General features: G+C 38.2%; 3 protein-coding genes and 2 long non-coding RNA genes across 5 annotated transcripts; 3 read left to right on the top strand and 2 right to left on the bottom strand.

The window, feature by feature from the left end:
- Window positions 1–506: 506 nt before the first annotated feature.
- Window positions 507–1,055, bottom strand: LOC145229464 (uncharacterized). Its single transcript, XR_013860452.1, has 2 exons — window positions 718–1,055; window positions 507–654 (listed from the first exon to the last, which is right to left on the bottom strand). It is a non-coding gene; the product is annotated as an uncharacterized LOC145229464 (long non-coding RNA).
- A 6,310-nt stretch (window positions 1,056–7,365) lies between these two features.
- LOC145228093 (uncharacterized) lies at window positions 7,366–7,866 on the top strand. The gene has a single exon (XM_080093081.1). It carries the CDS (start codon window positions 7,366–7,368, stop codon window positions 7,864–7,866), a length of 501 nt encoding a protein of 166 aa, XP_079949207.1.
- Window positions 7,867–10,794: 2,928 nt separating this feature from the next.
- On the top strand, window positions 10,795–14,162 carry LOC145229784 (uncharacterized). Its single transcript, XR_013860483.1, has 3 exons — window positions 10,795–11,389; window positions 12,238–12,333; window positions 13,154–14,162. It is a non-coding gene; the product is annotated as an uncharacterized LOC145229784 (long non-coding RNA).
- Window positions 14,163–14,434: 272 nt separating this feature from the next.
- Window positions 14,435–20,351, top strand: LOC145229851 (G2/M phase-specific E3 ubiquitin-protein ligase-like). The gene is made up of 5 exons (XM_080095180.1): window positions 14,435–15,896; window positions 16,082–16,347; window positions 16,490–16,623; window positions 16,831–17,105; window positions 17,176–20,351. The coding sequence occupies exons 2-5, from the start codon at window positions 16,177–16,179 to the stop codon at window positions 17,439–17,441; spliced, it is 846 nt and encodes a 281-aa protein (XP_079951306.1). The 5' UTR covers window positions 14,435–15,896; window positions 16,082–16,176; the 3' UTR covers window positions 17,442–20,351.
- LOC145229850 (uncharacterized) lies at window positions 19,771–21,481 on the bottom strand. Its single transcript, XM_080095179.1, has one exon. The coding sequence runs from the start codon at window positions 21,032–21,034 to the stop codon at window positions 19,787–19,789; it is 1,248 nt and encodes a 415-aa protein (XP_079951305.1). The 5' UTR covers window positions 21,035–21,481; the 3' UTR covers window positions 19,771–19,786.
- Window positions 21,482–21,736: the final 255 nt, after the last annotated feature.

Below are 21,736 nucleotides of genomic sequence, written 5' to 3'. Positions count from 1 at the left end.
AATGTAATCACGTGATCAGAAGGTTAACAACAAGCGTCACGTGCTGATCGCTAATATGCCTCATCGCAGATTCTTATTTCAACAACGGCCGCCATCTACCTGCTTTTTTGTTTTAAAATTGCTTTTGTAAAGAAATCAGTTTATATCATAAATATACAGTGATGGGATCCTAATTTATTGTCAGCCGGTTCTATCATAAAAGTCTTATTTTTCAGCTGGTTCTGTTACAAAAAGTCCATTGACAGTAACCAGTAATGCTAACCGGTTCGATGATCTCATTATTAAAGCCTTTGTGACTGACAGTGACATGCATCCACAAATCATTAAACATCAGTGAAGAATCGTCAGAAACTAAACATTATGTTTGGCATGTAGCTACAAGTATGATAGAAATAAAAGATGAGCATACACCGGTATATTTGTGTTTATGGTTTTGAATTTAGAAATCCAAAAGAAACTGACAGCACTTTCTAACAAAGCCTATTGCAAAGAGTTGGGACCTTGGGTGAAAAGCATATGCAACCACATGTATTGTTGTGCAGCAACGTCACAAGGGAATTCACAACTTATAGTTGACAAGTGGCTGTCAGTCTGGCAACGTAACTCTGAAGTCTTCCCCAGCACCATTCAACAAATTTTCTGTAGGCAGTATATCTGTAACGCATAGAGGTTGCTGGTGGCATATTGCATGTTAGTAGTTAGTACAGTAAAACTTACTCGTGACAGGTGTTACCCTCATCATGATTTCCCAATTGACGTTTAAAACTTTAAATCGATGACATGCTGCTTCTAATACATACTGTACACGTTGAGACATATATAGATTCAAATCCAGGATATGCTTTTAAACAAAGCAGATTCGACTCAGAATATTCGTTGAACTTGGCTAACTGCTGTTGCACTTACTAATTTCATGGCAGAAAACGCATGATTTTCTCTCCTCCATTATCACATAGTTAGTACATAAACACCTACAATAATTCTGTTACGTGGAAAATACCTTTTGTCAACAACAAAAAAACCTACCTTTTTAACCAAACAGTTGTTATTTATTGCTTAACTGTCAACTACGTATCTACGTTAATTTTATCAGTTGTAAACAATAGAAAAATGTACGAATCAAAGCTAAAACAACAGCTGACCTGCGCCATTGTTAGAAGTTGGTACGAGGTGACGTAACAATCGCTGCTACATATCAAACCAAGGTGTCGCTCGAGAGCTCATTGTTTGATTGAATATCTCGAAAACGACAAATCATAGGACAAAAAAAATTAGTGATTCGGAATCCCTGAATTATGGCAATTCTAAACATCTAAAATGTAGAAAAAGTCACATCGCCGCTGCCGGGGCCCTTTAACAAGTTATGATAAAAAGAAGGATTTGTTTTCAAATTAATGTTGGATCCACCATATATCTTTTATGTTCTATCTATGGTTTAGCATAGGGTTAACAGACGTCAAGAATTTCCCTGACATGTCCGGAATTTTGGCGTCAAATCTGTGTCCGGAAGTAATTTTCCAAAACACTCTTAATGTCCGGAATTTTAGCGTCAAGTATTCGAACCCAGGGTTCGGCAACCTTTTTTGCACTGCGGACCGTTTTTGAAACTAAATTTTATCGCGAACCGGTCTTAAAAAAACTACCAATATTTAGCAATGAAAACGCTTAAATTAGTTTATCATGCCCGGGATACATGGGCAAAATGTTTTTATTTAACCTGAAAAATTATACGGCCCGGTAACGATCAACTCCTCCCGGACCGGTACCGGGCCGCGGACCGGCGGTTGCCGACCACTGGTCTAAACTACAGTAGTTCTTTCAATTCTTTTCCCTTTCCCAGGGGATTTAAACGTTTACGTTTGTTGTCGGGGCTTTTTTGATAAACGATGTTTCTACATTTATGCAAAACAACTTATCAGCATGCATTGAAGGCGTTTGGTAAAGTTTTGCGTCTCGAAAGCTAACAACACTCTATTAAAACGACCGGATCTTGTGAAACTTCATGTTTTGTAAATTGTTGTGAAACAAAACTGGACTTTTTATCTTTGTGATAGCAATGATATTTTGGTATAGGACTTTTTGGGTCGGTGACAGTGGTGGGATTCAAATTTTTCTGTCAGGCGTTTCTATCACAAAATTCACATTTTTCAGCCGGTTCTGTTACAAACGGACTATCGACAGTAACCAGTAATGCTAACCGGTTCGCTGATCTCATACAATTTCGTGAGACGGTTATATAGAACCAGTGCGAACCGGCTGAATCCCACCACTGGATATGATACCAATTAAGCATCTTTAAAAATATTTTTCGTCATGCGGTTACACTGGTTAAGCCTACTCGACAATTGTTCAAGTATGTCCTCAACGGATGGATACCAAGCATCTTGTGAAGCGTAACAAAGATTCGAGTTGCATGAAAAATTTTTTTTGTATTAACATCGTTTGCTGTGAGTTATTTTTTCGCCTAGAATCGAACCTCACAACAGTATATATTCTCTGACGTTTTCTCCTAAGCGAGTAGGCTAGTCGACGATGTTTAGCTTATGACGATTATGCGACTACCGTAGAATCCGATCGTCTATATATAGACGGTAAATGAAATCGTAATTACGTCGTGATAATTTGCGGCGGTTGCGTGGAAATACCTTCAATGTGATGTACTTGGATGGAAGAACTATTTCTTGTTTGAAAAAAAATCTACAGTGAAGTTTTAATATATTTTTGTAATAAAACAAAAACCTAAATTTAAGAACAATTTTGCCCATTTTTTGCCCTGTTTTTATATATTTCGGTTGGAATACGAACAATAACGCGCCGTTGTATTTTAAATAAAGTCGTTACGGCATGTGCAGCTATCGTTGGAGTCGTCCGCGTAGTAAACTCGAACGTTTCCAATTCCAGAAACCACAATTATGACGTCATAGATAATGCGTCGAAAATACAGAGAAACCACGATGCACATGGGTATAGTGACAACGCCATCATTGCAAAGTTATTGGGCAACAATGCCATCTCTTGTTGAAGTGTTTTGTCCACAATACATGGGTCGGAATAGATTTTTAACCATCCTGCATGTTTTGCATGCTAATAATAATTTATCAAGCTGGAGAAAGATGGCCATGACCCATTGCACAAAATCCGTCCAGTTGTTGACATGCTGCAAGGTACATTTAATTTAGCAGTCAAACAGACTCAATCAATTTCCTTGGATGAGGCAACGTGTCCTTTCAAAGGAAGATTTAGATTCCGCAAATATAATCCAAATAAACCACACAAATGGGGAATCAAAACATATGAGCTTTGTGACAGGATCTGGATACTGTTTTTCTTTTCGAATGGCTTGTGACTCCCAACAAAGTGAGAGTAAAGGGTCAAAAATCCATAGTCTAGTTATGGACTTGCTAAAAAAATTATCTTGACAAAGGTCACATTGTGTATATGGACAGGTTCTACACTTCACCAAAAACAAATCAGTAATACATGAAACAGAAAGGAGAAAAGGCCATGACCCTGCTACAGTATGTCATGGAAGTCTCAAGCTGTGTGAGGAAAATAGTAGATCAAGGTATGACACCCCAGTTGTGACACCACCATTAGAAAATAGGCTGACAGGGTGCCACTTTATACAGAAGATTTCACCAACAGGGAAATCCAGTATTGTACAGAGAGCATGTAGATATGATGTGAGCAGAAGAGACGAGTCAGCAGCCACAGCATTCCAAAATGCAGTTCATGTAGGTGTCCAACATGCAAAGTAACATTGTGTGTGAACAATTGCTTCGAAAAGTTCCACACCATGGTTGATTATTGTGATCAAGTGTAGTCCTGTATGCCTTGTATGTCTTTCTTCATTTATTCGTTTTTTGAAAATTTCAAAAAAATGCATATGTTCAATGACCCTTTGTGGAAAAACTACACATGCTATCTTCAAAGTTAAAATTTTCCCTGAAAACACATTTCTAGCACTTCATTTGGTAAAAATTTCAGCTGCTTTGAATAAAAAACAAGCTTGTGAGTATTTCAAATGTTGAGCTGGCAAATAAACACACAAGCGCATGGTATAGTCGCAAATTTTGTCAAAAAGTCAAAGTGTAAAACTGGTTTAGATTCATTATTGTGGTTAGATGTAAGCAGTAAGCATCCTACAAGACTAAAAGAGCTTCTGTATGAACAATTTCTGACAAGAAAGTTTACTACAACAAAAAAATCACAAAAATATTTATGGAAATTTTTACCATAAATGATATAAAGTACTATTTTGTTAGGTTGCTGCTGTAGCGGTTGCGACATAATTTGTGCAAACTTTGCAATATTTGTTTACCAAAATAGCTAGGTTTTGACTCGCTAGCTCAAAGGCTGCGAGGAAGTTAAAATGTATAGTAACCAAATCTCACTGTATTGACAAATCATGTTCGGACTTTGTAATATTTCCTGTTGCAGTTAATTAGGATGCAGATGCGACTTTGTGATCTGGTGTTTGCGAGCTTTAACCGTATGTTTTGTACCGCGCTGTGATTGGACGTTACTTTCTGTGGAAATTTGTGCAAGAGCCAATGGCCAGAGCATAGTTGTGCAGTTTAATGCCACGTGTTATGAATTGATAAAACGCACCGCTAATGTAATTGGTCACAACAGTTTTAACCCAATAGCGGTTAACTTAATTTGCTTGCTGTCCAAAATGGTTACTTTAGAGTAATGTGTTTGTTGTTAGTAGAACTTGAAATTATGAGTAAAGGTTGTTATTATTACTTTCTAACGACTTGTTTTGTTTCTTAAACATTCTATTTGAATAAGAATAAGCATGTTGATTGAATAAACAAACTGAGGTGCAAAACCCTTGTTGATCGAGACTCATGACATTGATTGATGAAGAAAACTCTGAAAGTGAGGACGAAAGTACAGGTAGCCTTTATCTACCACACGTAATACCGCTTGGCGTGCCACCGCGCCGTCCGCTGGTTTATTACAGAAACGTATACAGAGACTGGTGCGCTAGACTGTTTGTTCTAGCAGACTATTTTGAACTCCCGCCTAGGGAAGAATTCATTGAAAGTGTTTTGACTAAAGACATTGCCGTGCAAATAAGTTCATTCAATACCAACCGAAGGTATATTACCACAACGTATAGCTTCAATCAACTAATCATCAGAGATCCAGACGAAGCTGATCGTTATCACGATCTATACGCTATACGTAAATTTACCAACATAAGCGCTGTGTTGTTAAGCAGGTTACGAAGGCCATTTACTACACCTTTGTACCCACACTGCAAAAAAAACTACTGTCAATAGACACAAAATGAAATTTTTCCCTAGTCCAATATTACATAGGGGTGTTACATACCAAAAATCAAAAACATACATGTAACAGTAAGGCCGTGAGTATTTCATTTACAACCATACCTCAAAACAGTCAATTTAACATGGTTTGCCAAAAGTTACAAAAGGTACTGTCAGCATATGGCAAACAAACACATTTCCACTGCACCCAGGCTGCTGAAATTTGCCTAGATACAAGACAGGGTATTCCCCTTTCATTTGCGATGCTGGTAACCGCTCAAACTTTAATATTGACGAAATGGGGACCATCATCGTTTCGCCGAAATGGTAAGTGCGAAAATTGTTAATATGCGTTACGCACCACAACGTACAGTTTCCAAAAATTTTTTTTCATTTTTATTTTTTTTAAACCATAGAGAGTGGTCAAGGTACGTACAAATCGACATTTTGAGGTATGGGAGAAAACGTTTGAGCTTGTAAAGTCACATTTCTGGTCTCAAACAGTATTTGCCAATGAAATGACTTTAACCGATACTCGTTTACATCAGTCGCCTATATACAAATGCATACACAGTACATAGTCCAATGTTACGATCAAATAAAAAGACATTCCGAGCCTAATATTTTTCTATAAATTGGTACAGATGTACATTAGAGCAAGAAGTTTCAGTTTGTAGAGTCACATTTCTGGTCTCAAACAGTAGGCCTATTTACCAACGAAATGACTTTAACCGATACTTGTTTACATCAGTCGCCTATATACAAATGCATACACAGTCCAATGTTACGATCAAATAAAAAGACATTCCGAGCCTAATATTTTTCTATAAATTGGTACAGATGTACATTAGAGCAAGAAAGTATTGCTCATCCAGCAGTTTTTATTATAAATAATCGACGTTTCGACGTCCTATACAAGACGCCTTCATCAGGATAATGACGTAACTTGCAGAACAAAATTCTTATAAAGCGACAAAATGCAAAACACACACACAAAAATAGCGATAAGAAGATCGCGCGGCTGCAAACTCGCACCACGCAATGATAACACAGCTCAGTGCTGTAAAAGCGCCCGATAATTTATCGGCATTAGAACATCTGTTTTAACGTTCATTGTGTTGGCGCGTGAATGGATGTTCCAAGACTCTAGGAAACTGCGCTTGTGGTAATCAGTTTCCTTCACCAACACCTGTGCAGCAGAAAAATTAATGCTGTGGTGGTGAGTAGTTGCATGGTTTGCCAACGCTGATTTCTTGGCATCATTCTTGCCCACATCCCTTTCGTGCTCCTTCCGGCGCGTATTAAGACTTCTGCCCGTTTCACCGATGTAAATTTCGTCACAATCTCCGCACGGTATAGCATAAACCACACCTCTTGTCGCAGTAGCATCTAGCGGGTCTTTTGGGTGCGACAGAATCTGACGTAGGGTGTTTGCTGGTTTGACCCCAACCGATACACCGAAATCGGTCAACATACGACGGATTATATCTGTCAACCCTGGTATATAGGGTAAGGTGACGAAGGCACGTTCTTTGCACTGGATCTGTTTCCGTGAAACCTTCTTATTATCACGGAGAATCCAGTTCGGGTAGCCATTTAACCGCAAGGCCTCATTTACCCTGTGCAACTCCGATTGGAGCAGTGCAGGGTCTGTCGTCAAGCGAACGGCCTGGTCTTTAAGCGCTTTGACAACAGCCCTTTTTTGGTATAATGGATGATGGGATTTAAAGTGTAAATAAGCCCCACTTACAACCTAGCCAAATATCTAGCGCGACTTTTAGCACCGTTGGTCGGAAACACGGAATTTACCGTCAGAAATTCTGCAGAGTTTGTGAAAGATTTGAATGCGCAACAATCATTGTGTGAAGACGAAACGTTGGTTTCATTTGATGTTACTTCGTTGTTTACCAACGTACCAATCGATCTAGCATTGGAGATAACGGAGTCGCGTTTACTCGATGATTACAGCCTTAAAGACAGGACCACATGGACTCATGAAGATATACATAGGGGGCTTGAGATTTGTTTGGAACAAACATACTTCAGATTCAGAGGTTCCTTTTACAAGCAAATGTATGGCACGGCCATGGGCTCTCCTGTGTCAGTGGCCGTTGCCAACATGGTCATGGAGTCTGTGGAGGAACGTGCCTTGCAAACTTTTACCACACCACCACGGTTTTGGCGACGGTATGTAGATGATACATTCTGTATCATTCATAAACACCGGGTAACAGAGTTTCTGCGACATTTGAACAATGTGCAACGAGGAATTACATTCACTATGGAATTGGAAAGCAACAACAGTCTTCCGTTTCTAGATGTGGAAATTTTGAAAGCGGCGGATGGTAAACTTTCCACGCGTGTGTACCACAAGCCGACCAGTACCACGCGCTATTTACACTTTAAATCCCATCATCCATTATACCAAAAAAGGGCTGTTGTCAAAGCGCTTAAAGACCAGACCGTTCGCTTGACGACAGACCCTGCACTGCTCCAATCGGAGTTGCACAGGGTAAATGAGGCCTTGCGGTTAAATGGCTACCCGAACTGGATTCTCCGTGATAATAAGAAGAAGGTTTTACATTAGAGCAAGAAGTTTCAGTTTGTAGAGTCACATTTCTGGTCTCAAACAGTATTTACCAACGAAATGACTTTAACCGATACTTGTTTACATCAGTCGCCTATATACAAATGCATACACAGTACATAGTCCAATGTTACGATCAAATAAAAAGACATTCCGAGCCTAATATTTTTCTATAAATTGGTACAGATGTACGTTAGAGCAAGAAGTTTAAGTTTGTAGAGTCACATTTCTGGTCTCAAACAGTATTTACCAACGAAATGACTTTAACCGATACTTGTTTACGTAGGTCGCCCATATACAAATGCACACATCGCTAAGCCAATGTTACGAAACAAATAAAAAGACTATCCGAGCCTAATATTTTTCTATAAATTGGTACAGATGTACGATAGAGCAAGAAGTTTCACCTCGTAGAGTCACATTTCTGGTCTCAAACAGTATTTGCCAACGAAATGACTTTAACCGATACTTGTTTACGTACGTCGCCCATATACAAATGCATACATCGCTAAGCCAATGTTACGAAACAAATAAAAAGACTATCCGAGCCTAATATTTTTCTATAAATTGGTACAGATGTACTCTAGAGCAAGAAGTTTCACCTCGTAGAGTCACATTTCTGGTCTCAAACAGTATTTGCCAACGAAATGACTTTAACCGATACTTGTTTACGTAGGTCGCCCATATACAAATGCATACATCGGTAAGCCAATGTTACGATCAAATAAAAAGACATTCCGAGCCTAATATTTTTCTATAAATTGGTACAGATGTACGTTAGAGCAAGAAGTTTCACCTCGTAGAGTCACATTTCTGGTCTCAAACAGTATTTGCCAACGAAATGACTTTAACCGATACTTGTTTACGTGTCGCCCATATACAAATGCATACATCGCTAAGCCAATGTTACGAAACAAATAAACTCTACGAGGTGAAACTTCTTGCTCTAATGTACATCTGTACCAATTTATAGAAAAATATTAGGCTCGGATAGCCTTTTATTTGTTTCGTAACATTGGCTTAGCGATGTATGCATTTGTATATGCATGGGCGACACGTAAACAAGTATCGGTTAAAGTCATTTCGTTGGCAAATACTGTTTGAGACCAGAAATGTGACTCTACGAGGTGAAACTTCTTGCTCTAACGTACATCTGTACCAATTTATAGAAAAATATTAGGCTCGGATAGTCTTTTTATTTGTTTCGTAACATTGGCTTACCGATGTATGCATTTGTATATGGGCGACCTACGTAAACAAGTACCGGTTAAAGTCATTTTGTTGGCAAATACTGTTTGAGACCAGAAATGTGACTCTACGAGGTGAAACTTCTTGCTCTAACCTACATCTGTGCCGATTTATAGAAAAATATTAGGCTCGGATAGTCTTTTTATTTGTTTCGTAACATTGGCTTACCGATGTATGCATTTGTATATGGGCGACCTACGTAAACAAGTATCGGTTAAAGTCATTTCGTTGGCAAATACTGTTTGAGACCAGAAATGTGACTCTACGAGGTGTAACTTCTTGCTCTAACGTACATCTGTACCAATTTATAGAAAAATATTAGGCTCGGATAGTCTTTTTATTTGTTTCGTAACATTGGCTTACCGATGTATGCATTTGTATATGGGCGACACGTAAACAAGTATCGGTTAAAGTCATTTCGTTGGCAAATACTGTTTGAGACCAGAAATGTGACTCTACGAGGTGAAACTTCTTGCTCTAGAGTACATCTGTACCAATTTATAGAAAAATATTAGGCTCGGATAGTCTTTTTATTTGTTTCGTAACATTGGCTTACCGATGTATGCATTTGTATATGGGCGACACGTAAACAAGTATCGGTTAAAGTCATTTCGTTGGCAAATACTGTTTGAGACCAGAAATGTGACTCTACGAGGTGAAACTTCTTGCTCTAGAGTACATCTGTACCAATTTATAGAAAAATATTAGGCTCGGATAGTCTTTTTATTTGTTTCGTAACATTGGCTTACCGATGTATGCATTTGTATATGGGCGACACGTAAACAAGTATCGGTTAAAGTCATTTCGTTGGCAAATACTGTTTGAGACCAGAAATGTGACTCTACGAGTTGAAACTTCTTGCTCCAACGTACATCTGTGCCAATTTATAGAAAAATATTAGGCTCGGAATGTCTTTTTATTTGTTTCGTAACATTGGACTATGTACTGTGTATGCATTTGTATATGGGCGACTTATGTAAAAGAGTATCGGTTAAAGTCATTTCATTGGCAAATACTGTTTGAGACCAGAAATGTGACTTTACAAGCTCAAACGTTCTCCCATACCTCAAAATGTCGATTTGTACGTACCTTGACCACTCTCTATGGTTTAAAAAAAAATAAAAATGAAAAAAATTTTTTGGAAACTGTACGCAGTGGTGCGTAACGCTTATTAACAATTTTCGCACTTACCATTTCGGCGAAATGATGATGGGAAATGGGGAGTGGTCAAAGTTCATGAAAAAGTTATATAACGCTTGCGGTTCGTCACGGGCTGCTTGATGGCGAGAATCCAAAACAGAGCTTGATGGTTTGCTTCTGGTAAGGTTTTGTCACAGTGCAGTCAATACGCTTTTCTGTAAATTATATTTTTACAGGTTTATTGATCAGTATATAAACTAATTACCTGGATTTGCAACAAAGTTGAAAAAAATGAGATGAAGGCCTGTAATGGCGAAATATATTTCACTATTCGAGAATACCAGCGCAAAATAATTGAGGTTTTTCGAGGGAACGCATGCAACTTTTTCTTGAGCGTTTTAGAAACGTGTTGGAGAATAAAGCGATTAATACAAAATATATAAAATGAAAGATTTTAGCAAACAGGTCGCGAAGGTAAACAAAAACCGGAATAAGCTGAGAACTTGGACCTAGAGCCTATAGCCTATATACGCAATACACAGCAAACTCAAGGGTGAAAATTGAGTATTATATTAATTGAGTATTATATTGTATGTGTGTTATATGGTTGTTTTATAGCTCTAGGCATGTTTACCTATATATCCAGGGTTGCCATACCGTCCTTATTTCTAAGATTTGTCCTTATTTTGAAGGGCCATGTCTTAGAAAAGTTCATTGTCCTTATTTCTAAGAAATGTCCTTATTTTTGACTGTAGTCCTTATTTTGTCTTATTTTCAACAATTGCTATAGTCAAATCCACGCTACAAGTAAAAGTAAACCTAGACCCGACCTGTTGTTAGATGCACTTAGTATTTTCTACGAACAACCAGTTGCTGAAACAGATTGTTTCTTTCCAAAATATATTGCAAATATTATGTCATGGCTCGTATAAATGCCAAGATTTGTTCAAAAACATTTGTTTCGTTTCGCATAAAAATTTAAATTTTCGGTTGTCCTTCGGTTGTCTAAATGAAAAGTTCGATGTTTTGACAGAACCAACATTTAAGAAAGCTTCACAACCATCTGAACAACAAAAAATGAAATTTAGTTGGACAAGTGCTTTGATTCTTTTAGTTGCCATTGGGTTTATTGAAGGTAAGAAAGAAATCTAGTAGTAAACAAATTTTCGGGTCAGGTTCGCGCTTTAAGTTGTGGTAAAGGAGGCTTGACTTGCCCCTGAAATCATATGATTTTCATAGAACTATCGTCATGCGGGTTTTTATTGTCTGGTTTGGGCCGAGTTTCGGGCTTGTACTTTTGGGTTTGAGCCGGGTTTTAGGCTTATATTTTAGAGTTAGGGCTCAAAAGATTTTTCAGTCCGCTTAGAATTCTAACTTGACCTTGACCTGTATGGCCGTAATAGGCCAAAGGTATATGCAATTATTTTTGGAGAACAAAATATTTGAAAAAATAGAACTCACAAATTGCCTTTCAAAAACTGTGTTTTCGCATTACGTTTGCTTAAATTATAATATTTTACCATCAAGCATATCAAAACAGTCAAATAGCCTTCACAGCCAGTTAAACCAGGGATGCACAACATTTTCGCTACGACATCGCAGATCCTTATTTCACCAACGACCGCCAAATTGCCTGTTTGTTTTTGTTTCAAAATTGCTGAGGTGAAAAATAGGTTAGCATCATATGTATATATACCATCTGATGGCGCCTGAAAGGCCCAGCCAAATTTAAGCAAATGAGTTTTATTTACGTTCACGGTCGCCAGTACATATGTGTTAATATACATGTTCACAGGTTGTGGTTGGTTGTACACCTCTGAGTTAAACGAAATAAGGCATAGGCAGGTTTTAGACATAGGCTACATCCGTTAAAAAATGAATAAATAACTTTTGTCAAAAAAGTAATTAAAAAAATACATAAAAAATACCGGTATAATTAGGCCTAAGTGTATATATTTTATAAGAACAAGTACACATTTACAGGTCGATTTCATCACCGACAATTGTTCCAAAAATGTATAACTTCCTATTGCAGTCGCGAATGGCTTTACACCGGCTTGAGTTGCCAATACGCGAGACGTAAGTATTCACATAACAAGCAAACGGTTGGGACTTCGTTCTTTAGCGCAGAACTTTGTGGTTCAAAGCGATTTAAACGTCTTGTGGTCTGGGGTCTGTAACTTTTATGCACTGCGAATCATTTCAAAACTTAATTTATTTATTATTATTTTTTTGCGAGTCGACCTTAGAAAAACAAGTTGCATGTTAAATTTTATACTTTAAGTTTAATTCACTGAATTATTAAAAAGGTCTTAACGAAACTGAAACGCCAAACAAAATATTTATCAGTAATTCAAACATGTTTGTTGAACGTATTAGCCCAGATGCCCCATTCCAAACAACAAAATAGATGCCCCATTTCCGACAACAAAGAAATGAATAAAAAAATGCATAACGTTTTGATCAACCGTTTCCGATAATGAAACGCTTAGTGTACTTCAAAAACCAAAATGACTCGATTAAAAAAACACGGAACATTTCATTCCATCGAGTTTTTGTCCTTAAATGTTGGCACAAGCGTTGTTACAAAAACGTAAAATTTCAACTTGATTAAGGCCCTGGAAGCCCAATACAAGCATTTTCAATTTTTGCTGTAGATTGCGCCGCTTTTTTATTTTTAACTCGATGTATAAGCCGATAATACCCAAACTTTTAGGTGGATTTGGTGCCTTTGTATATTGCAGCTTTGGAGTACAAATCGTTCGAATAAGCCTTAAGCTAAAGCATGTCTTTGTATATACAGTGACAGTTTTGATAGTTTCATGATAGCTTTTTCAAAACCGCGACTTTAGCCTACAGTCAAACCATTAATTTTAAACACCTTCCGTTTGTGTTACAGATCACCGACCATGTCTTTTGTGCCAGATGCATGTGTGTCGCCACTTCAGCGGTTGCTTCTCAATTTTCGGAGGCGGCATCTGCTAAATTAGTCCGCAGACAACGCCTTTTGGTCGATTTTTTAGTATATGTCTTCAAACTAAACGTGTATAAACACCTTTGCTTGCTTTTTTCCTTCTTCCTCTACAGTTTCTTATCCGGCTGCTTGTTTTAGCCTAAGCCCAGTGGTTCCCAACCTATGGGTCGCGACCCAAAGTCGGGTCTCCTGAACATTCTGTTGGGTCGCTTGTTTTAGTGACAATTACAGCATCTACTTTTTCATGCCTCGTAGCGTTGCTTTTATGTTACCCAGGGCTTTAAATTGTTGCCCAATAATAACTTCATCACAACTTGTCGTGATAATGGTTAAAACTGTTTGTGACGTGATAAAGTGATGTGTTAGCTCACAGTAGAGCGTTGTCTGGCTAATAATGCCTTGATTCAGCTCCAAGTTCGGAATAAATGGAAATATTTGGTCGTAAAAAACAACAGCGTTTATTCTGCGCTTTTGAACTTGTAAAATGTAAATGATTATTATCACTGTTGTTGTGTCCATGCCCGCTGTGTTTTTTGAGTGAAACTTGTATATCGCAAGACCCTGAACAGCTTAAATATAGAAGTCGCAGGCGAAAAATTTCCTACACGTTGTAGTCTTGCGTCACACCGAGTTTAATCAACATCTCAAATGCGACAAGAAACGTAAATTAGGTTTGTAAACTTATGTTGTTCACCCCTGTTAAATCATTTTCAATATAAAATAACACTGTAAATCTACGGTGGCCCAGAAGTGCAAAACACAAAACTCGTGACACACGCAAATCTTGTGACACACCCCAAAGTCAGAACACAAAAACCATGACACACACCAAAGTCAGAACACAAAAACCGTGACACGCACCCCAAAGTCAGAACACAAAAACCATGACACACACCAAAGTCAGAACACAAAAACCATGACACGCACCCAAAAGTCAGAACACAAAAACCGTGACACGCACCCAAAAGTCAGAACACAAAAACCGTGACACGCACCCAAAAGTCAGAACACAAAAACCGTGACACGCATCCCAAAGTCAGAACACAAAAACCGTGACACGCACCCCAAAGTCAGAACACAAAAACCGTGACACGCACCCAAAAGTCAGAACACAAAAACCGTGACACGCACCCAAAAGTCAGAACACAAAAACCGTGACACACACCCAAAAGTCAGAACACAAAAACCGTGACACGCACCCCAAAGTCAGAACACAAAAACCGTGACACGCACCCCAAAGTCAGAACACAAAAACCATGACACGCACCCCAAAGTCAGAACACAAAAACCGTGACACGCACCCCAAAGTCAGAACACAAAAACCGTGACACACACCAAAGTCAGAACACAAAAACCGTGACACGCACCCCAAAGTCAGAACACAAAAACCGTGACACGCACCCCAAAGTCAGAACACAAAAACCGTGACACACACCAAAGTCAGAACACAAAAACCATGACACGCACCCCAAAGTCAGAACACATATAGACCGTGACTCACAGTCCTAAAGCATGGACGTGCTGTATGTGCAATTATACATCGAAGTACGTGTGGAGGAGTCTTCCGACAAATAGTTTTTGAGTATATTTATATTGCTTGGCTAGAAAGAAAAAAACATTTTATTTGTTCTTCTTTAGCATATTGTATTTTTATTTTATGCACCAATTACAGCAAGGTAGCAAAATGTTTTGCACATGTGGAATTTCTTTAAAAGATGATTACAAATTTTGCCCTAATTGTTCAGCCCCAGTTGCTACAAGCTCGCAAAATGATGAGTCTTTAATATCTTTTGAAAACTTTTTAAAAAGAAAATCTCGTGAACGCCAGTCTCAGTCCTACAGGGTCCTCAAAAAAGTGAGAAGTTCAAATGATGAAATTGTAAATATTAATATAGGGTTGATGGAAAAGGATGGAGAAAGTGTTTCTATAATTCGGGGCAAAATGTTAGGCCTTCGGGTTGTAAAAAGTGCTGCAGCTGAAAGCATTTTTGAACTAGCAATTAAGAAAAGGATAGACTATGATGCAAGCTTCGGAACCAGTCACAAATATTTTTTAGCCTACCCAGATGGCCGAACAGTAGCTAAAATGCCAGGTAGTGAAGAAGACTTTACCATTTCTAAATACAAAGAGGAAGTGGGAAAACCATACCAAAGGATTTGTTTGTATCTTTGCACAGATAAACGTAGCTTATCAAGTGAGGATATTGGGACAAGCCGTAACAAAGATCAGGACATTACTAAATTTATTGAGAAGCATTGTTGTTCAAATAGTGTTAAAATGGGAAGGTGTCCAGTTTGCAACATGAAGACGCCTCTAACAGAGATTGAACAGCATGTAGATAACTGAACAAAAAAGTGACACCATTTCAGGAAGCAAGTAGCCATGACTCACCTTCTGGCTCTGAAAATGAGTCAGCTGGGGAAGAACACCCCAAAACAAAAGATGAATATGGGATCAAATCAAACATAGTATTGGTTTTACAGGAAACAATAGTTGATGAATCACAGACCTTACAGATTTCTGTTAGGCGAGGATTTGCTTTCTATGATTTCAGAAGTTTTTTCAAAAAGAAGTGGAATGCATCCAGACAAAACCAGTTGTATAATATAACATTTCTGTGGGAAGCAGGTATTGACACAGGTGGTGTCTCCAGAGATTTTTATACAGGTAATATATTACAAATGAATATGTATTTTATATATATGTATGCCAAAAATGTTTGGAATTGGTTAACAAAACAATTTGGTTGTGTGTATATATGTGCATACATTTATACGTGTATATATTTCAAAACCTGTTTTTTTAATAGTATTTTCGGTGTGGTAATTATTATTTCCTCATGCTGTTTTTAGAAGCTTAAAACGATGTAAAGAGTCAGTACTTTGCTGGGGTAGACAGTGATGGCTTAACTCCTTCATGTGGACTAGTAAGCATTGCAGATGGTACTATGCAGAGCATTGGTCATTTGTTCGCTGCAAGCCTTCAAAATGGTGGTCCAGGTCCAGGATTTTTGGCACCATGGGTATATAGGTATTTGTTTGGAGGAATGGAGAAAGTTCTGAAACTTCTACCTGAGAAACTTGAATCGAGCCTACAGTTTTCAGATTTATACACCAAGGTTTGAAAATGTGCTTGTTTGATCCAAGACTATGTGATGACTAGTCTGAACTTGTCTTTTATCCCTAATTATACAGTGAATGGTAAAGTAAAGTTTATTTTACTTGTTGACCCTTGACATAAACTTGGCTTATTTTCCACAGCTCAAAAAGGCAGACAATTGTGGAACTGTGATTGAAATTTTGACATCGGACATGGGTTATGATGTGCTGGAGTCCATTGGATATAGAGGGATTCCTTCCAAGGCAAACTTAAAAAACAGAACAGAAGTGTTGCAGTAAGTAAAAAAAGATTCTCATTTTTTTGCTTTCTACTTTTTGTAAAAGAAAGTCAGTTTGTTGATCTTAGTTGTTTATCAGCGTTTTTGGATTGATGTTTTTTTAATTTAATGGCACAAGCATTGAAACTGTTTAACAGGGAGCCTCTTTGAGGGTAAAAGCAATCCCCAATGTAATATGTATGTTTGTTTACTGTGTATTTGAAGGTCAATATACATCAAATCAATTGTTGAGCCATTGCTTCCACCTTTGGATAGCATTGCAAATGGTCTTAAATGTTATGGAATTTCGAAAGTGGTAATGAGGTATATCGAAGATTTCTATACAGTGTTCTGCCCATCCCCACTGTTCAAATGGGATTTTGAAAAATTTTTCGGGATTCTTTCTCCTGTCTTTTCTGAAAATGGTTCAACAAACCATGCACTGGAAATAACTGTTTACAAACACTTTGTTGATTTTGCTGAATTGTGTTATTTTGATGGTAAGGTATATTGTTTTAATTTGCAGAGGACTGACTAAAAGTAACCTTGTTTTAATGTTTTAATGATTAGATGCTTTTCCTGTCACACTTGGTCAGTTAATGAAGTTTGTCACAGGAAGTCCGAGCTTGCCTCCCCTTGGGCTACCAAAAGGTATAACTGTGGAGTTCGTTCATGGTTGCCAAGATTTGAAGAATGGTATGAAATGCAAGTGCCTACCGAGTGCAAGTACTTGTGCTATTGCTCTTAAAATTCCTGTTCACATTGCTGACATTGACAGCATGAAAGAGTCTTTTATACTAGCAGTAAATTGTGAACCAGGATTTGGGTGTGTTTAAAGCATCTAGCTGTAAGGATCGTATGGGAGCACAACAGTAGTAAGGGGACACATATTGTTTTTGTCGGTATTGTTTTCTGTCTTATGCTGGTACTACATGTTTGGCCAAGAAACAGTGCTTCAAATTTATTTAAATATTCACAGATGTTATTTATTTATCCATATTTGATCCTCCTGAAGTTTGACAACGAATGACTTGACAACAAGGGTTCACCCAGGCCCCCAAAACATAAAATTTTTAAGACGGTTGTACTGACCAAAGTTCATGATCTAGGAGTTACATTCTTTGTTGTTTGTTGCAATGTAAGGTATACTAAAGAATTTTGTACCTTTAAAATAGTTTTACCCATTTTAACCCCCTTAACCCCAAAATATTCAGTTCTGTCTAACACTGGTTTGTTAAACGCATTTGAGCAAAAAAGAGTACTTTATACTTATTCAAATTTACACACATGTTAGCTTTTGACCCTAATTTGATCATCCTGAAGATTGACCGGAATGACCCAGCAGTTCACCTACAGCCCCCCAAAGTGAATGTGTTAAAACGGTGATATTGATTAAATACATGATCTAGAAGTTTTATGCTTTGTTGGTTGGTGCAATGCAAGGTATTCTAAATAATTTAGTAACTTTTTATTGGATTCACCCTTTTAACCCCGAATTAATCGGTTTTAGTTTTTCCAATCCTTTAGGTCAGAAATGCAAGTCCGTTATATGTGCTAAAACTATAAAAAATGTTTGCAATGGCTCAATAGCCGAATGGTTACCATAACACTATTACTGCCCATAATATGTGTACGCTGGAAAGCCCTTGGACGTAGTTCACTGGTTTACACCCGTTTTGCGAGGCAGACATCAGCACAGTAATGCTATGTGGTTTTATTAGATTAGCACCTATATTTCCAGTTTTAGCGAAGGTTTTATCTTGGAAGTGATTAACATTAGGACAGAAATATGGACTAGACAGAAATATGGACAAATCCTTAGTTTGGGTTGATGCTTTCTACTAATTATGGGTCCCCTTCCCTGAAAAGGACACATATTGATTTTACTCAAAATGTTTTTTTTTTTTTCTTCTTTTTTCTTCTACCCAAAGTTGTCCGACTCGTTTTTCCATTAAATGTTTGATGGATTTGGCTGAAATTTACACAGATGGTAGATATATTCATGTAGATGTGCATCCCACTTTGTTTTTGTTGATAACCCCAGTATTTACCCCGCTAGCCCCTAAAATGGGTGAGTTTTTAAACAGTGTCAGAATTGGCTGAAATTTGGATTTCTTGTATATTATGCCATTTATAGGTGTCAATTGTTGTGTTCAACCCTGTAGTCCTAACATTTACCCCACAAGCCCCTAAAGTGTAAAACGTATTTGTATGGTACTGGGCACCACAAACGAAAGATTTCTTTGGAGCAATAGTGTTACAAGGGCAACTAGTTGTTTGTTGCTCGTTGGTGGGTTTCTTGGTGGTCGTTTTTGCGCCATGGCAAGTAGGGGCTTGTTAACAGCCCTACGACGTCAGAAACATTATCGGTTGTTGCTCAAAACACCTCTAGTGGTCAAAATTTTAAACATTGGCGGATTGGGCTTAAATTTTGCAGTACTATTGATTGAGTCATTGTGGTTTTTTCTGTTTTTTAGTTTGTGTGTCGAACCCAATCAGTTACCCTACTAGCCCCCTAATATGGGTCAGTTTTTAAAACGTTAAATAGGACATACTTCAACCAATATCTGGGGTGAATCTAATTTTATAGTTTGTATTCTACATAGTATTATTATTTAAGCCCAGTGCCGATCACTGTGTTTTACCTTACAACACCCGACTTTTGCATGGTTATCTCTTGAAATTCATTATCTACAACTTTGCATGTGTGGGGACCCATGAGTTTTTGCCTGCAGAAACAACTAAAGTTATAAAAGACGGTGACTAATATGGGACCCAATACAAAATAAGCATAGGAAATATATTTATGTTTTAAATTAGGTTATAGTGTATATGCAAGGGCAATATGTGCTAAGCCACCCTTCTAGTTTGTCCTAAAAACACTTTTTACATTACTAATTCGTATAAAATGTGTGTGGGGACCTATTTGTTTTTGCTTGCAGATGAAATGGTGTAGATAGTTATTTGATAAAAAGGGTACGCAATATATAAAATGGAAACATATAGGAAAGCCACCTTTCTAGTTTTTTTCTTTTGTTAATGTGTTATGATGTGTATGTTTTTTTACCTGGCATGGTATTTTGGTTTTTATCATGTTTATATACATGTGTCCTCTGGTAATTTCTGTGATTTTGCTAATAAAAATGAGAAAATTAGTCTTCCATTTTGATTTGTATTTACGTTACACGTCACTTTGACCATTTGCAGTAGAAATGAGAAATTGGTACAGCTGAAGGCCTGCACTCCAATTGTCGGGAAGTTCTTTATTGCAGTTTTCCATAACGTGTGCGAAATATTCATGACCGACATTGGGGTTATTCAACGGTTCGCCTGGAAGAGTATTTTTGACGTTGTTTACCTGTTGCTCCCTAATCTGCGTCAGATAATCAGTTGCACCATTCAACTCCGGAAGGTAGTACATCTGATCAGGTCTTCCAGCAACCGTATCATGGCGTGACTTTCGTATGTAGTGTGTGTTCCATGAATTTGAAACATTATCCAGTTCTTTTTGAATAATTTTATGGAAGCAAAACCACAGGGCTTCGACCTCAATTTGATTCCCAGCGTTGAATTTATTTTGTGAAACCAAGTCTTTAAAGAAATTCATCCACCATGTTGTGCAGATTCGCCGCAGGTAAGACCACCAACCCTCAATTCTTTGATTGTGAGTTGAAGTCCCGTAAATATGTGCCCGCGTCGTTTGACTAAAATAAGATTGGGCTGCGGCCACCATTCCGTTTTCTGTCCCACAATCTGTCCTAACGCGTTTGGGATAGCCACCAAACCGACCAACAGCATGTAGAAACAGCTTCACTATTGTAACAGGATTGTTGTTACTTTTTAGCACTTGTAACCATAGAATTTTTCTGCTCCATCCATCTATACAACCATGAATTGCAAACCCATACGGCTTTAATTTGTCGTATCCATCGAGATGCCAGCAAAAGTTCGGCCCCGGTGAACAGTAGCGCCTCCTTTTTAAACGCCTTGCACGACGGACTGATGAGCCGATCGGGTCTAATTCTTTGAGCAAAATCGCAACCTGGTTTCTTGTGGCGTAACACCCCTCCATTCTCAAGGAATGCCACATGCTTCTGTAGCCAAACATACAATTTGACGTGGTCAATTTTTCTGCTATTCGCTCCCGCACAGCAGCATTGCTGGTTAACAGTTTTTTTCGCTTCAAACCATACAGTTTCAACCTGCTTTTCAAAGTCCGTAAACTTATTTGTATTTTATGGTACTTCCTTAGGAATTCGTGGATGGTGTTGTACTGAAAACCACGGTTGAAATAAAAGGTAACGGCAATTTTAGACCAGTTTAACTTTATTGAACAACCAGGGCAAAATACGAACTCCACTTGCAACAATTCAGAACATTCGCACTTAAACTGGACATCAGACATAGCGACATTGCAGTACTGTTCCATGGTTGTAAAATAAACGTTATAGTGTGTTGCGCCTTACGCAAACTGTTCGTTACTTGATTTGTTACATAATAAAGTCCATTATGATGTTATATTGGGTAGGCTACTGTTCTTTGGAAAACGTAAAATCAAGTCGCTTTTATATGTTCTGACTTCGGTGCGTGCCACGGTTTATGTGTTCTGACTTTGGGGTGCGTGCCATGGTTTTTGTGTTCTGACTTTGGGGTGCGTGTCATGGTTTTTGTGTTCTGACTTTGGGGTGCGTGTCATGGTTTTTGTGTTCTGACTTTGGGGTGCGTGTCATGGTTTTTGTGTTCTGACTTTGGTGTGCGTGTCATGGTTTTTGTGTTCTGACTTTGGGGTGCGTGTCACGGTTTTTGTGTTCTGACTTTTGGGTGCGTGTCACGGTTTTTGTGTTCTGACTTTGGGGTGCGTGTCACGGTTTTTGTGTTCTGACTTTTGGGTGCGTGTCACGGTTTTTGTGTTCTGACTTTGGGGTGCGTGTCACGGTTTTTGTGTTCTGACTTTTGGGTGCGTGTCACGGTTTTTGTGTTCTGACTTTGGGGTGCGTGTCATGGTTTTTGTGTTCTGACTTTGGGGTGCGTGTCATGGTTTTTGTGTTCTGACTTTTGGGTGCGTGTCATGGTTTTTGTGTTCTGACTTTTGGGTGCGTGTCATGGTTTTTGTGTTCTGACTTTGGGGTGC

This window comes from Phallusia mammillata, chromosome 5, assembly GCF_965637545.1.
Source record: "Phallusia mammillata chromosome 5, kaPhaMamm4.hap1.1, whole genome shotgun sequence".
NCBI lineage: Eukaryota > Metazoa > Chordata > Ascidiacea > Phlebobranchia > Ascidiidae > Phallusia > Phallusia mammillata.
The sequence above is the reverse complement of the archived record's forward strand: the minus strand, read 5'-3'. Positions and strand labels throughout refer to the sequence as shown.

Coding starts and splice junctions, on each gene's coding strand:
- LOC145228093 (XM_080093081.1), top strand. CDS start 7,366: ATGGGCTCTCCTGTGTCAGTGGCCGTTGCCAACATGGTCATGGAGTCT.
- LOC145229851 (XM_080095180.1), top strand. CDS start 16,177: ATGCAGAGCATTGGTCATTTGTTCGCTGCAAGCCTTCAAAATGGTGGT. Junction 16,348..16,489: donor TTTCAGATTTATACACCAAG/GTTTGAAAATGT, acceptor TATTTTCCACAG/CTCAAAAAGGCAGACAATTG. Junction 16,624..16,830: donor AACAGAACAGAAGTGTTGCA/GTAAGTAAAAAA, acceptor GTGTATTTGAAG/GTCAATATACATCAAATCAA.
- LOC145229850 (XM_080095179.1), bottom strand. CDS start 21,034: ATGGAACAGTACTGCAATGTCGCTATGTCTGATGTCCAGTTTAAGTGC.